The 16,117-nt window shown below is 39.3% G+C and overlaps 1 protein-coding gene across 4 annotated transcripts in view; it reads left to right on the top strand.

The window, feature by feature from the left end:
* Window positions 1-884: 884 nt before the first annotated feature.
* RIPOR2 (RHO family interacting cell polarization regulator 2) overlaps window positions 885-16,117 on the top strand; it is a 123,443-nt gene continuing 108,210 nt past the window's right edge. For 2 of the 4 annotated variants that reach the window (XM_034429283.3, XM_034429291.3), the window contains exon 1: window positions 1,140-1,714. In XM_034429283.3, coding sequence (XP_034285174.2) covers window positions 1,363-1,714 — 352 coding nt within the window. In that variant the 5' untranslated portion in view covers window positions 1,140-1,362. Of the gene's footprint in view, window positions 1,100-1,139; window positions 1,715-10,275; window positions 10,411-16,117 lie in introns of those variants that run through there. The other 2 variants (XM_034429285.3, XM_060682074.2) reach the window with 2 other exon arrangements.

Raw genomic sequence — 16,117 nt, 5'->3', positions numbered from 1 at the left:
CTTGCTTGTTCCACAAGTGAACTGGGGGAAAAACTCAGAATCCCCCTCCCAATCCACAGCTTTTACAGAGCTCCACTGGTGAACTTGTAAAAAGTGTGGGATGCAGATAGCCCATCACAAAAACAGCTACAAAGAGCAGCGTGAAGGCCACTATATGAACAATATGGACATTGTGGTATTGTTGTACTTGCAAGTGACTACTGACTGGAGGGAAGGAGCACAGCACACAGTAGCTAGCTGGCTTAGGCTGATCACACAGAAGCAGGAAAGAATTGCTTTTGATGTGGGACAAGAAAAAAGAAGTGGAGATTGCTTTGTGTTATGAAGTACTTATTTATTAAACCTCCCTGCATTCTGGTCTTCGAGACAGTTGGGGGCCATCCTGGCACTAGGGCAAGCAGAATGTGCTCTGAAGAACGTTATGTGCTCTAACTTCATTGCTATTTTGTCTTCCAATCTCTCCACTACTTTCCTCTGGCAATTTTCCTCCCTGGTTTCATTCAGGCTTTGCAAAAAGAAAAAGGAAGTGGGCCAGGAAGTAATAGGCTCTTTTCACCAGCTGAGAAGTCTTTTTTTAAAAAGGCACTGCACAATAACCCCAAGCCGTTCCCAGCCCAAAACTCCCGAAACATTAGAGTGAGTCCATTAACCGTCAGAGGGGATGGTTAGTTGTTCCTTTTAGGGCCATTAACTGGTGGAGGGGGGGTGGGGGTGGGACGGGACAATTAAATGTTTCTTTTGCTTTGGCACTAAACGTTCTTAATTACATGTGGATTTTTTTTTCTTGCAGAAACGGATATATGTAATAACAAGGCGCATTTGTAACCATGGCATTGCATACTACGGAAAAAAGCACAGGGGAGATGCTCTGAACAAAATATATCAGGATCAGTCTCCGGAAGGCCAGATGCCATGCCCTCTCTAGGCCGCTGTCTTGGCTAATTCATGTCTCAGCTCACCAGGGAAACCTTGAGATCTGACCTTGGAGCTCGATCATCCGCTCCTCGATCTTGATCATTGCTGTTTTAAAAACCTATTTTAACAAACGTTTCAAAAACTCTGCTCGCAGTTTATCACCCGGGGACAAGTCGCATGAAAGGTGGGTTTACGCAGATGCTCTATAGCGCCCGCCATTCACTGAGGAGAAAAACGCGCTCTCCCTGGAACGACAAAAGTCCGTTTCAAAAGCCCCGGAGGGAGGGGAAAACACACACACACTCATACACCTTTCCCATGAAAAGTTTTCTTTAAAAGGGCGGGCGCTTTCAGATTGCGCTGGTGTGACCCACCGAGCGAAACCTGAAAACGGGGCTCGCGGGCTGGGCTTCTGAAGTTGGATGAAATTACGCGCCTCTCGCCCTCATGCATAAAACATGGCGCCGGAGGCGGTGGAAGCTGGGCTCCCGGACAGCAGAGCCAGGTAACCGGGACCGACCGCTCTTGTTAGCTGTCGCTCCTGGAGCTGTCGGTGGCGGGCCGTGCGCTCCGCCGTCGGAGGGGAAACTGGGGGCCAAAGCTTCTCGCTGGGCGCCGGCTTCCTCCTCCTCCACGCCACGTGCATCCTCGCCTCGCCTTCCCCGCGACTTTTGGCGGCGCTGCCGCCGCTTTAGACCCTCCGCGCTTTTCTCCATGGAGCTCCGGCCGGGCCCACGCTGTCGATGCCTTGTGAGGAACAGACTTTGGAGGCGCAGAACCGAGCGCCGGCGTTTCTGCAGTAAGTGGCCCCGAGGCGGACATTTCGCTGCCCCTCAGAGAAGGCGGGAAATGGCTTTTCCGCGCGCCCCTCCTTTCCTCAGAGGGCCTGTTGCGAGTTTTGGGGGAAGTTCCTTTCCGTTCCTCAGTAGTCCCGGTTGTGAAGAGAAATCTCGCCCTAGACGCCCACCTAAGATTTAATTCGCCTTACGATTCCTCGGAGTTTTAAAGTAATTTAAAAGAAGGGTACAGATATTGGGCTCCCCCTCTGAAACAGGAACGGGGCCCATACCTCGCAGGAGCCCTTACTTCCAATTCCTCTCCTGTGCTACTCTGCTATTTATCTGTAATAAGTTAGTAAAGAGACGTGGCTCTGTGCCCAGCCTCCGTTCCCATGGCCTTATTTAATTTATTTATATATAAAAATTTATAAGCCACCCATTTTACCTCATGGTAAACTAACTCTTAGCTTCTCTCCTGTGGTTGGGAAGGGGATGCGGTGGCTGAAACGGCCTATTAGCAACTCTAATTTTTGGTAGAGAGTAGAAGTTGTTCTTTTGCTAGAAGGTAGAAGACACACAAAAACAGGGCCTGGGATCATTGTCTATGCCAGTGTTTCTATGTGGGGAATTCTGGGAGATGAAGTCACCAGGTTAAAGTCCAGGTTGAGAAACACTGGTCTATACAACTGTCTAGGGAGACAGTTCTCAATCATCCAGGTTCTGGTTGTCCCAAAGGTGCTTTAATGAAGAAGCTTCTCAAATGAGAAGGGAAACGTTTTCAATGAATAAAAAATTCAGTTGCTTTTTGGAAAAACCCTTTAGTCTACGCAACTGAACAGGTGATGGATAAGCAACCCACGAACTACAACTCCCAGAATTCTTTGACATTGGCCAGGCTGATTGGGCCTATGGAAAGAAAGTTCAATTCATTTGATACCAGTTGTGTTTGAAGTGCAACTGTGGTTAGTCATAGTACTGATTTCTGAATAATGAGGTGAAATTACCTCCACCAGTCCAGCAGCCAAAAATATCAATTGTATTTGTACAACCTATTAATCCAAAAAGTCAGGTTAACAAGTATGCATAATGCTCTTTCTGTCATGTGCAGCTCTTTTACCAAAATTTTAAATGTGATGCCCTTTAAATCCAGAGTAGCTATGAATTTAGGTTTGTCACATTTATGCCCCACAGTCAAAAGATTATTGATATTTCAAATATGGCAAGCTTTGCAACCTCTGCTTTCTGTAAATTTCATGTGGTAGCTGCTTTGAGTTTAGATAATATGGTAAACTACGACTTTGAGTAAAGAGCCCAAGGAAGAGGCAGTAAGTTGGCAATGCATTCTAGTTAACTAAATTTGATGACTTAAATATATTGGGTAAACAAGGCAAGAAGTTGAAGGCAGCAGCCAGTCTTTGTGGCTGTGATATTTCTTTAATCACTTGGGCAATGAAATAGTTAAGAATAGTTTGCTGCATTACATTTTGGAGAAAATTTGGATTCATACATGGCACTAAGCTATGAATTGTTAATTATGCCATACTAAACTGTAATTTACTAACCATATTGCTTGTATCTGCATGATTTGATTTGATAATTTAATATAAATCTCTGGAATTACACAATTCATTGAACTATACCATGTTTCCCCAAAAATAAGACCCTGTCTTATATTTTTTTGAACCCTGAAATAAGCCTCAAAAGCCCGATTGGGCTTATTATCAGGGGATGTCTTATTCTGGGGAAAACAGGGTATATTCTATATATTCATCATGTGGTCTGGGTCAGGGGTGAAATGCTCTCGGTTTGAACTGGATCGCCCAATCCGGTAGCGATGGGTGGTTCGAAGAACCGGTAGCAAAAATCCCTGCCTCCCCCCCATGCCCAGCTGAGCTGTGCTATCATCAGAGGCTTTTTAAAAACCTTTTAAAAGCAGTTTTTTCTACAACCTCTTCAGCTGAAGAGGTTGTAGAAAAAATGCTTTTAAAAGGTTAAAAAGAAAGCCTCTGGAGAACCCAGCTGAGCAGCTTGATCATCAGAGGCTTTTTTTTTTACTTTTAAAAGCAATGCTTTTAAAAGTAAAAAAAAAGATTGTGTGCCACGGCTGATCACTCCCCCCTTGCGTGCTGTTCTACTTACCACATGCCTCATTTTGGCGTGGGCTGCACGTGTGCACCTCGCATTTGGTGCGTGATGCGCACTGCGCATGCACAGCCAGCGAACCGGTAGTAAACCAGTTAAGATTTCACCACTGGTCATATCATACACTAGGTTAAAATGTAATTGACTGGTTTTGATTGCATGTTAGTCTAGTAGTGAATATTCAGTACATTTCATCTGCATAGTCTCTTTGGCTGATATATTACTGAATGCTATGATGAAGCATTATGTATAATAGAAATGACCAGAATAAATAGTTTATTCAAATCAGATAATTAATCAGATTAAGGATCTATAGGAGTTACAAGCATGATTTGAAAGACTGATTATCCTGGAGTCTCATGTATTTTTCTCTTGTCAGGAAACCAGGTGCATAGAAATTGTTATTGGTCACTGATCAAAAAGGAGTACACACAATAGTGTTTCTTGGAAAGTCAAGTGGTCCACATCTCACAATGTTTTAGTTTGCTAAACCAGACAATTGAAATGAAAAATAGTTTTAGATTATAGTTAAGGCACCTTACATTTTAATAATTTAAAGGCAAGTCTTGTGTTCTCAGTTTATTGGGGGTGCATAGTTCCAGATGTCATCAGAATTTAGACTAATGGCTAGCTTATGTTAAGCACTCATTAATCTTCCTGGAAAACAGTACAAAGGACAGTAGAGATAAAAAAAAGGAAAATAGGAAGGCTTTTGTAAGACAATCTTGTCTCTGTTTTGCTTTTTATTTTCTCCTCAAGGACATGTGAGACTAGAGGCATCAAAAAAGAGTTTAGGGAAAATATCAGTTTGCTTATCCCCCCCCTCCCTCCCGGGCCAGGCTGCCTGTGCACCTGTTTTTTAGAGAAAAGTGGGAGCAGCAAGAGTTTTTAAATTACTTCTTTAGCAAGCAAATGATGCAGGGCAATGATGTTACATGAGGGGGGCATGATAGATTTTCAGCCTCTTTGCAGAGCTTTTAAGGAGGATTAATGTTATTTTTAAAATAACATTTATTAGTGGCTTAATGCAACAGCTTTTTTTAGATTCCTACTGAAAATTGTTAGGAATCTTACACTTTCAATTTTTGTTGAAATATCAGTTTTGCTGAATTTTTGAGGTGAAGCCTTGGAGGCCTTGCAGGGACCAAGTGTAGAAAGTTGTTTAATGTACCATATATAGAAGTTGTCTTTTCTTACTAATAGTATTTGGGACTAGGAACTCTGTCACTAAGTGTTATAAAACTGTTATAAGACATCAATAACTCATATTCCACATAATTACGACCACTAGAATCTCATTTGCCAAAAACTGGAAACAACAACATGCTCCAACAAACACGATGATTATAAAAAAGGTGCTGGAGTGTGCAGAAGCAGACAAGTTAATGATAGAACTTAAGGACAGAGAGGAAACAATTTATTATGAAACATGGAAAAGATCAGGAGTTGGTTCTAAATTTTTTTACTACCGGTTCTGTGGGCTTATTTTGTGGGCGTGGCTTGATTGTCATGAGACTGGGTAGGCATGGCCAACTCAATGTCACTCACATCAAGGGGTGCCTCACCTGGCCCCTCCCCTCCCAGCCATTCCTTGTCACACCCAGCCTCAACGTATCTATAGTTCTGTAAAAATGTTGTTTACCTTTTTTAAACTTTATTATCAACATACTATAGATGCACTTTAATAGACCACTGAAAGGAGGAAATGGCTCACATGCTTTGCCCAAGAGTGTGATAGGCAACAGGCTTTTAAGGGGCTGCCAGAAAGAAGGGGGGGGGCAATGTATTTTCCAAAGTACCAGAAGGCAAAACAAGAAGCAATGGCTGGAAACTGAACAAAGAGAGAAGTAACCTAAAACTAAGGGGAAACTTCCTGACAGTGTGAACCAATATAGGTACAGAAATATTTCAGTCATAATTTCACATATAAAATAGCCATTCATGTAATAAAACCTGCATATTGTTCAAAACAGTCATTAGTATTATGGCTGATGTTTGACAGCAAGCCTAAAAGTCAAAGATTACAAGAATGCTTCTTTCTCTGTATGTATACAAAACATCACATACTAGGAATAGCATATTAAGATGGACTTATGCAATGGTTGGTTTCAAAATTTTTTACTATGGGTTCTGTGGGTGTGGCTTGGTGGGCGTGGCATGGCGGGCATGATGGGAAGGATACTGCAAAATCCCCATTCCCTCTCCACTCCAGGGGAAGGTTAGTTCAAAATCCCCATTCCCTCCCCACCCCACTAACCTGCTCTGGGAAGGAATCAAACTCCCCCCTCTTCATTTCCCCAAATAAAATATTACTCATAAGAAAAGGCTCCCAGAAAATCAAGGAAAAATCAAGCTGCTAACAAGGAACCTGCCTGATACTCATTCCACATTCCTGCCAGCTGCATAAAGGAAACTTTGTAAGAAGAAAACAGCTACTGGTGCTTAGAGATAATAGAAAGTGGAAGCTGGAAGTTCGGCTCCATTTATAAGCAGGCAGAAAACTCATTCAAGACAGGATATTTCACAATGGAAATCACCCAAACCTTTTTAGAAACACAAAGCCCATGTTGCACAAACCCCAAAATTTCAAAAACAGAACCATATAAGAATCCCTCTCTTATCCAGTTCGTTGTTCAGCTGACCCAGAAACAAACTGTTGAATGTCACTTCGCTTCTGCAAGCAAAAACTTCCTTCCAGCAGCTGCTTCATGGCTTGTCAATTTAAAGCGACGGCATCTCCCCCCCCCTTCTTCTTTGCCAAGTGATCTCCTGGCTGAGAAGTGAGTCCTGATTTTTTCCTTCTAGTGGATCAGTTGGGAGGCTTCTTGGCTTGTCAATTTAAAGAGACAGTGTCGGGGTTTTTTTTCTCTTCTTTGTCAAGTGAGTCCTGATTTTTTCCTTCTAGCCGAGCAACTGGGAGACTGGGAGGCAGCAAATAGATTGGGGCGGGGCCAGGCAGAGGTGGCATTTACCGGTTCTCCGAACTACTCAAAATTTCCACTATCGGTTCGCAAGAACCAGGGAGAACCGGTAGCAACCCACCACTGGAACAGATGGCATGATTGGCTGGAAAAGGAATCTAAAATTAATGGATAGTGTATAGCAAAAGAGAAGATATAATGAAATGTTATATTTAATGTGTAGTAGGTATGTATATAAAATGTATTGATTATATGAATAAGTATGTAACAAAATGTGTATGTATATAGTTGGCTGAAAGATAAATTGGATATTACTAAAAATGCCGGTATTGGAAAGCTGTAAAAGTGTAACTAAGATTTAAAAGATGTAAACATAGAATAAAAACAATTTAAAAAAAGAATATATAAGACACGGTGTCACGTGACCATGTGTCTGGCAGTTCCAGTTTCCATTATTATGTGTATCCTGCAGAACTGCATCATCCTGTGGTTTTGGTTTTTTTTAAAACAAGTTTTATTTAAAAAATTCCTTTCATCATACATATTTTATGAACAGTGTTGACCAGGCACATCTTATACATCTTATACATAATCAAAATCATCATTATAATATATCTTAATCTTCCCGTTTTTTCCAATATTTATCTTTTTTTTTGTAGCTTTTATCAGAATTTTATCATTTTTCTCCATCTCTTCTTTTCATTGTATGTCCTCTTGTTCAGCACCATTGTAACTCTGAACAGTCACTGAATGAGTGGACATTAAGTAAGGATTACTTGTAATATATAGATGACTTATTTTGTTCCCAATGGCAAAGGAGAATGTGCAGAAAGTTTGAAAATACATTTTAATATAAAAGATTAACACTTCAAATAGTTTATCTGATTTTTTTCAGTCTTCATGCAAAATTAGTTAATGAGACAAGTGTTTCATTAAAGAGAGATTGTACTTAAAATAGCAGAATTTATGTCATAAACATTTGGTTTATCATAGAACTATAGAAATTAATACACAAAAGCTAGCAAGAGAAACATTTAATATGAGAAATATACTGTTCATTTATAATGACACAAGGAGTGGACTACCTGATCACAACTCTTACCTGGAAAAAAAACAAAAACCCTAAGGTATTACAAGAAACATACTATTGCTCCCCCTAACACAGACAGATTCAACAGTTACAGTTGAATACCAACTTCCTCCCAATATTTACTTCAGATGAAGAGCAGATTAAAACAACCTTATAGAACAGCTCAATGGTAGAGGATATTTGTGATGCAGAAGATTCCAGATGTAATCCTTGATATTGCAGAGAATATTGGCATGTGCCAATTATACGTGATTAAACATAGTGTTGAAAAGACACTGCGATCTTGCAAATCTTGAAAAGAAAGCAGAGCAATTCTGATAAGTGGATGTGGATTTTTAAAAAACTTATTTGAAACTGTATTCCAAACTGAAAACTTGTGGATCTTCAAGCAAATAACCCAAAATGTTGGACAAGGTTGAAATGGAAAACTTATAATAAAAATGCCAGCATGCTTCTGTTTTCCTGTAAATGTTTGTTTTCCATAGATTATAATAATAAACATAAGAAAAAGAGACATAGCTCCTGTCTGCAAAGATTCCAATTCTTTGTTTCATTTAAAAACCTTTTCTGAGGTTTGAAGTGGAATGGTTTGCAGCCAGGCATGTTTCCCAGGGTCTATTAAACATGATTTTAAATTGCTCCTGTGATTGGGATTGGGAGGACTGTTTAGTGGTCCCCGAGAAAATTTTGGTGGTCCATAGAAAAATTATTTGTGTTTTTTATATTGCACTAAATACTATTGATCTTTTTAAAAAAAATATATTAGTGGTCCGCGGGATTTAAAATTATGAATTTAGTGGTCCCTGAGGTCCGAAAGGTTGGTGACCCCTGGTTTAGAATGCCTCCAGGCAGGCATCTAGAAAAGGACACTGAAGGCTCTATGATGGGATCCCTGGGCCATGGATCAGTATTGGCCGCACAGCTGGAGGTGAGTGGTAGGCAACCAAGCAAAACCATCCCCCTTCAGCCCCCCCCCCCCCCCCGCCTGTCCATGGAAAAACTGTCTTCCATGAAACCAGTCCCTGATGCCAAAAAGGTTGGGGACTGCTGCTCTATGAAACGAAGGAGAGATTAATGTTTGCTGAAGTCCGGAAGCCTGTGAGCAAAATTAGGTAGACCAGACAAAGAAATCAACTTCATATGAAGACTAAAATTACTTTTATTGAAATTGGCTACAATAATAGAAACTTGCAAGTCTTGATTGTACCTGTAGCTCATCCCCTTTTTATACATTAATGAATGAGGCAGGTATCTGTCTGAATCAATTCTGAATGTTATCGGTCTATTGTGAACTTAAAATATGTTTCATTTCTCACTGCACTAGCAACAGTCTTGCATATCTCTGTCAAGGTCATCTCTCTTACTTTTCATAAAACCAGGAAGTAGAATCCAGTTAGATTTCCCATCAATGGAAGATGATTTGCCTACAAACTCTGCAGAGTTTCAGTTTTGCAAACGGAAAAATTGCCTTTGTAATTATTCTAAATATATCACTCATTTGCCAAACACAGATGATAGTGGGAGATCAGAAAGGTGTGGAGATTTTTTGGAGCAAAGACCCAACATAGAGGTGCCCTCTCTTCGGTTATTATTTTTTTCTACAGAAACATTCCATTCTTAACAAAGCTACTTATATTCATTGACAGGCTTTGTTCTGAATTGCCATGTACCTCAAAGGATTGCATATGCTAGTTGCTATGGTAGCTCAGTCTAACTGTTCTCAACAATCCTTGGGTGGCTAATAGGATGAATGCGTGTGTATCTAAAAAGAAACTCATTTGCAAAAGCAGCCACACAATAACTTTCTTCCACCAACATAGCTTAAGCTTCTCTGAAAGAACATTCATTTAACAGATGTGTAGGAGACATATCTGAATAAATGTTGCAAGCTACCTAAATTATAGTAGAATCTTTTCTGTTAATTTTTCTTCCAATTGCAGCTTGCCTTTTCCCAATTGCTTGTTCTTTTTTATTGTTATACACCTGCCTATATGCTAGGTAAGGCAGATACATACATACATACATACATACCTACATACATACATACATACATACATACATTTCAAATATGTTGCCCCCTGATGTTTTTGTAATTGTAGTGTTGAGTCAGAGAAAGAAAATAGTGAATGAGAAAAGTTCAATTGTTCCATTGAGAGAGAAAGGGGGCGGGGCAGGGGGAGGTTAGTGCATAAGGCTTTAGCACTGTTGTGTTTGTTTCCTGCTTTGGAAGGGATCGGAGCTGGAATTCCAAAAAGAAGGTAAGGCCTGGGCTGAAGAGCAAGCAGAATATATTTTTGTTTTAATCCCTGATATATTCTATCATTAATCATCTTCCTTGGCAGGAAGAAGCTTGGAGGGACAGGCCCAAAGGTGGTGCCAGAGGACCATTGTTTAGCATCTGTTCAACTATATGGAATATTTTGCTTTTGTTTTCACTTCCCTTTTTGGACTTCCACTGTATTCGAAGTTTTTAGTCTGCTCGCTTGAAATACTTACTTGGAAAATCTTTTTGTCGGCATGTTTTCTAATCTGAATGTTTTAAGACTTTGGAGATATGAAACTGGTTTGTAAATTTACTGTTCTATAATCACTTCCAATATTCACTTCAAAGGAACTGCAGGATATAAGTTTAAATAAATCTTATTATAGAACAGCTCAGTGATATAGGATATAATTTGCATGCAGGAGATTCCAGATTTGATATTTGGTACCTCTAGATTTTCAGCCATTTTATGACTGGAAAAGATTTGTCATGCTTGAAATGCTAAAGATGCTTTCTCTATTTTGGTACCCTTTCAATGTATTGCTTCTAAATATTCCGAGAGAGTTATAGTTTTCATATTGCTCCGAGTTACAAATGATCAAACTTCATTGCAAGTTAACATTTATTATTTATTTGTTATATTTGTTTGCTAATAGGGCTATTGTAGGTGGCTTACAATAACATAAAGGAGAAGTCATCTAATTGGGTACCCTCCTCTCTTTTTTCATTATTAAATTTGGTATGAAGTGAGGTAGTCACACAAACTGGAGATTGTGGTAAAATAGCATCTAACTCATCAGATTTAAGCAGAGAAGCAGATAGGGCATTATTATAGTATTGGTATCAAATGAAGAGATGAACTAGAGATACAAAACAGTATTTGAATTTGGATCTAGAGGCATTGCATTCTAGAGGAATGTTGTAGATGAGATGAGAAAAAAGGAAAAGAAAGTGTATTAAACTCAACTCTGAGAATGTTTGAATTTAAAAACTGAATGATGTTTAAATACTTGTGCCTTATTTAAAATTATTTTTGTTACCGAATCTTATTATATACATGTGTGTGTTTGTAGGAGTGTCTGTATGATGTATATACTCACACACAGACACACACACGCAACACACACAGAGTAAATGAAATAGAAATTACAGTAAGTAGTTTTTCTTAATGCATATGTATATTAGTAAAACTTGTCCCTTAGAATTAGTTTATAAATTAAAGTATCTGACTAATGCAGAATGATAAATTTTCCCAGTATTCCTAAATTATAGGCAGATATTTTTTTAAATTCACCTGTGAATAAAACCTCAACCCAAAGTGAAAAAGATATTGCTAATTCATTTTCATATAGTCTCAGATAAAACCAGTAGATCATACATTGCTCTCTGCTTGATATATATACATATAAAGCCATCTCTATCTAATTTTAAGTTATATAACTGTAAAAAGCAGTAGCACAAGTTTTATTGTTATGCACATTACATAAAAAACATTGAAACAACAAAAGATGGCTGAATATACAGTACATATGTCAGATGTTTAGATATATTAAGCAGAGATTAATAGCAAAGCTGTCAATTGGACAGTCTTTTACCCAGCTATATCTGTAACAATAAGTATCTGGATGATGGATATATATCCTGTAATTCAACCAGCAAAATCCGTGTAAAAGTTACTCAGTTTGAAATAAGCTATAACTTTACCCAATAGTTCTAGAAAGACCATGATAGGATTATTGACAGTATCTTCTCCCCATATTAGTGATGTGCAGAAGGTGGTCAGGGATCATGTGATAGTCTCAGGCTATAACAACTATGTGCTGACACACCAAACGCAAGGGTAATATGTACATTACGATGGTGCATCAAATTTCAAATTGACGTGTTCTAACCAAACTGAGTGTTTAAGAAGAAAAATAATCTTGTAGAGAGGCAATTTTTAATTTTTTGTAATATATATGGGCTTAAGTTTCTCTAGTCAAGAACATGGATAAAGGACTTTGTTTCTAGATATTTGAGGCTATAGATTTTTTACTTTTATTTGCCAGTGACTGTGTGCAGGGTAGAGCTGCACATATCTGAAAAACACCATTTGCCTATTTCTAGTATTCAGATCTTAGGCAGTCAGGAAAGGCAAAAGGGGGAGATGCAAGCTTGCTGTAATTGTTATTTGTGATCAACGTTGTAGTGAGGATAGATAGGTCCTTCATGTTGTTCTTATTTGGTGGACCATTAGGTTTCCTCTTGAGAATCAGGCTTGGGAAGAATAATGAATGAATGGTTCTCATCAACCTCAGTAGATGATACTCAATCTTGGATGCTCTGAGTTAAATGAGTGAGTGACTGAGAGGTAATACTGCCCCTCAGAAAGTGGTCCAGTTTCCACCCTGACCATTTCCTCCATTATTAATTTTGATATCTCCATTTTGGATATTTTTCATCATGTGATGGGGTGAGCGTCCGTTATTTCACCAGCTCTTCCCCACTTAGTAGTTCACATTGTAAACTGCACAGTAATTAGAATTAGCTGTAACCCTTGTTCACGAATTTTTATCACACCCAGAAGTACCCTTTCTCCTTAGCATTCTGCATTTGTTTTCATTTGGTGTATGCCCATAATTGTACTCTGAAATTAAATGTCCCCACCATTTTCTTTTCATTAATTTAATAAAAGAAATAAGGAAGAGACACACAGTAGGGCAGAGAAGTGAGGAGGACTGAAACACACTCAGTCTAAGGGTATTTCCACATATTTTTTGCACAGGTTCAGGAGTAGTTCTGTAACAGTTAACCTCGTATTGTCATGTTTATTCAGCAATTGAGTCAAATATAGAAATGGCATATTTGCAACCAAAACAAACATGGTCAAGATGAGGATGATTCATAATAGATCAGGCAAATTTACATACATACATGATGCATTTACTCCCCCCCTTTTGGAATAAAGTAAGTTTAAGGAAATTTTTTGCTCCAGAATTTTATTTATTTATTAAACTTGTATGCTGCCTATCTTGACAGAGATGACTAGGTCGCCAATTAAATGCACTATAAAACAATAAAACAATAAAACAATAAATAAGGATCATAAACTTAAAATTCAATTAAAATAAAATTGACCAAGGTGGAGAAGGAGGGAGCAAAGCACGCACAGGAAGGATGTGGGATATTATCTACTCCATTAACCACCTCCAAAGTACCACACCCCCATTGGATCAATGTATTTTAAGGGATTAGATTACGTTTTATCACTAGATTACTAGATTGCATTCTTATCATTCTCCTATTGACTAACTACCTTACTTACTGAGTCAATGTTTTTATTCAAAGTAAAGTATGAATCCAGCATTCTAATTTGTAGATCATGAATGAATAGTTTTACATTTTGTTTTAATATTGTAATGTGAATCCCAAGTGATTATTGGTGGATGGGTTGTTGTCATGTCACTTGGGAGATCAGCCACCAGGTGTATTTGTAGCTAACCTGTGGCTGGTGATAGATATGCCAGATCAACATACTCACTGATTGACATTACCTTTTCTAGGTTAGCGATAACTGGATTACAGAATAAAATGAACATACTAGTAGAATTTCAATGTAAAATAAAGGAAACTGTATGAGTTTATAAGACCTCAAAGTAGCAGGTACTGAGAGATAAACCTGGCAAGATGATGTCTTGTCCACTGGATCATAAAGAGTCAGAAGTTGACAGTTCTGATGAAAATAGATGGCTTGTTCCTTGTACTTGGGAGAAGATTTGAGAAAGACCAATCCACTCAGCACTTACTATGGGGTATAGATGCTTAGTATGGGGTACATCACTGTACTGTGATGAGAATGAGCCCAAAGAGGAATATGTGTGAGAATATATTGACCTGATGATTGTTCTCCCAGTACTAATAATAGCAAGATTTTATAAACTTTTAAGAAGTGCATTAAGTTTTTGAAAATGATTAAAGGGTTCTCTGATTAGACCCCCACCTCTGTTCTTAAGTTCTCCACAGGAGTATCCTGTGGAAGAACAAAGAATTTTTCTAAGAAAATTATTTTGAGCTATTTCTAAGTGAGTAACCATTTGTTATTTCATGCTAACCTCTTGCTCCATACAGAAGCTGTGTGTTACTCTGAAACCATTTAAAAGTGGGAGGCTATTAACTCATACCTTTCAGAAAAAGAAAACAAAGAGAAAGGGAGGGAGGGAGGGAGGGAGGGAGGGAGGGAGGGAGAGAGAGAGAGAGAGAGAGAGAGAGAGAGAGAGAGAGAGAAAGAAAGAAAGAAAGAAAGAAAGAAAGAAAGAGAAAGAAAGAAAAGCGAATGACTCCCTTACTCTAAGACAAGCAATGAACCTGTGTTAAGATATGCTTTCCAAGCTGAAGACTCCTGGAATGGAACACCAGATATTCAGAAATCCCAATCCTTTTGTTTTCCATTTCACAGTAATTAGGTATCAATTTAACCAGCATTCTTTTGATCTCAACACAATATAGGAATATCAGGTCATTGGGAAATATGTATGAACCAAGTTGACATATGGAGGAGCAGTTTAATCAACGGTGAATTGCAGTCCCCGAAGTCAAAAACCCTGTGGTTCACCCATTTAATATATCTGTGACGGCAGTTGATTCAGATGGAAATTGTTATGGTATCAAGCATTTTAAAATGTGTTTGCTTTATAATATATTTACAAAAGCAAAATGGAAGATAGTTGTTTACATTCAGCATTTCTTACTGAAAATATATTGTATATACTAAATCATCTTAATTAGTTCCCTTTGTTATTTCAGCTCTAGTTGCTATTACAAACAAATTAATAACATTTCTTTGGTGAAGTGAATATTGATAAAAATCCATTGTGATAGTTCCCTTCAGCAGCAGACAAGATTTCTAGTTAGAAAAGCCAGAGGTTCTTCTCTTTCTGTCCTGGATAACTTACTGGGAAAATGAATGTTTGCCTGGAAAATATATTTTACATGATTCTGTGTTTCATACTGAACCAATTAGGTTTAGTAGTTAAGGCAGTGGGTTGGAAACTGGGAGACTGTGAATTCTAGTCCTGCTTTAGGCACAAAGCCAGCTGGGTGACCTTGGGCCAGCCATTCACTCACAGATGAGTGAATGCCTCAAAATTGCCAAAAATGAGGTAATGGCAAACCACTTCCGAAAAACCTTTCCAAAGCAACTTCAGACAGTTACCAGAGTCAACATGGACTTGAAGGCACATACCCACTACATGTTCTCCTCCTTGATGGGAATGGCAATCAGGCATGGGATGACTCTGTCTATTAGCCAATCAGGACTGAGTCTGCAGATCTATTAGGCCCCACCCCTCTTGCTGTTCTCCAGTTTGTCGACTCGGTCTGCTTGGACAGTCGTGTCTCTATTCTGAGCCTTTCCTTTGGCCTTTATTGGAAATTTTCACCGTTTCTAGTCCCAGACATCGATAGAGCCAATTCCAGCGTGAAGGACAATTGTCCGATCCCGCTGAAGGCTGCGTGGCGGCTTTAGACTGCTGGCCAGCAGTCCAAAGGGCAGTGTTCATGAGTCCACTCCGTGGCGCTGACCCGCACCGGCCCCGCTTCCTGCTTGTCATCGAGGTTATTTTTCCAGCGGGTGCATTAAGGTTGCATTTAGAACTATCACTCAGCAGCAGTTTGGTACGACAAGTGTGAGTACCGCGCCAGAGTTGATCGTGTGTTTAGCCCGAGGGCTAGCGATTCAGGCCTTCCTGGCAGCTTCCTCCCTGCACTTTTGCCGGACAGACTGCCTACAACTTGGCCTCAGAGTTTCCTTGGTGGTGCAGAGTAGCGGTTTGGGGATCCAACTGCATCAATTTTAATCGGGGCATGAAGTGGATCTAAAATGGCGGAGGCCAATTCATTGTGATCAGGCCACATGGTGACGGCCCAGGGGAGGAGGAAGCGCCATGGTAGTGATCCAGGAGAGGGGACTTCGGGAACTCAGCGTCAACCCAAACAGACCAGGTTGGAGGTTTCTTCACCCCAAACCCAT

Source organism: Pantherophis guttatus, chromosome 3 (genome assembly GCF_059756535.1).
Source record: "Pantherophis guttatus breed Tessera chromosome 3, ASM5975653v1, whole genome shotgun sequence".
NCBI lineage: Eukaryota > Metazoa > Chordata > Lepidosauria > Squamata > Colubridae > Pantherophis > Pantherophis guttatus.
Note: the sequence above shows the minus strand (reverse complement) of the source record. Positions and strands in the feature narration are given on the sequence as shown.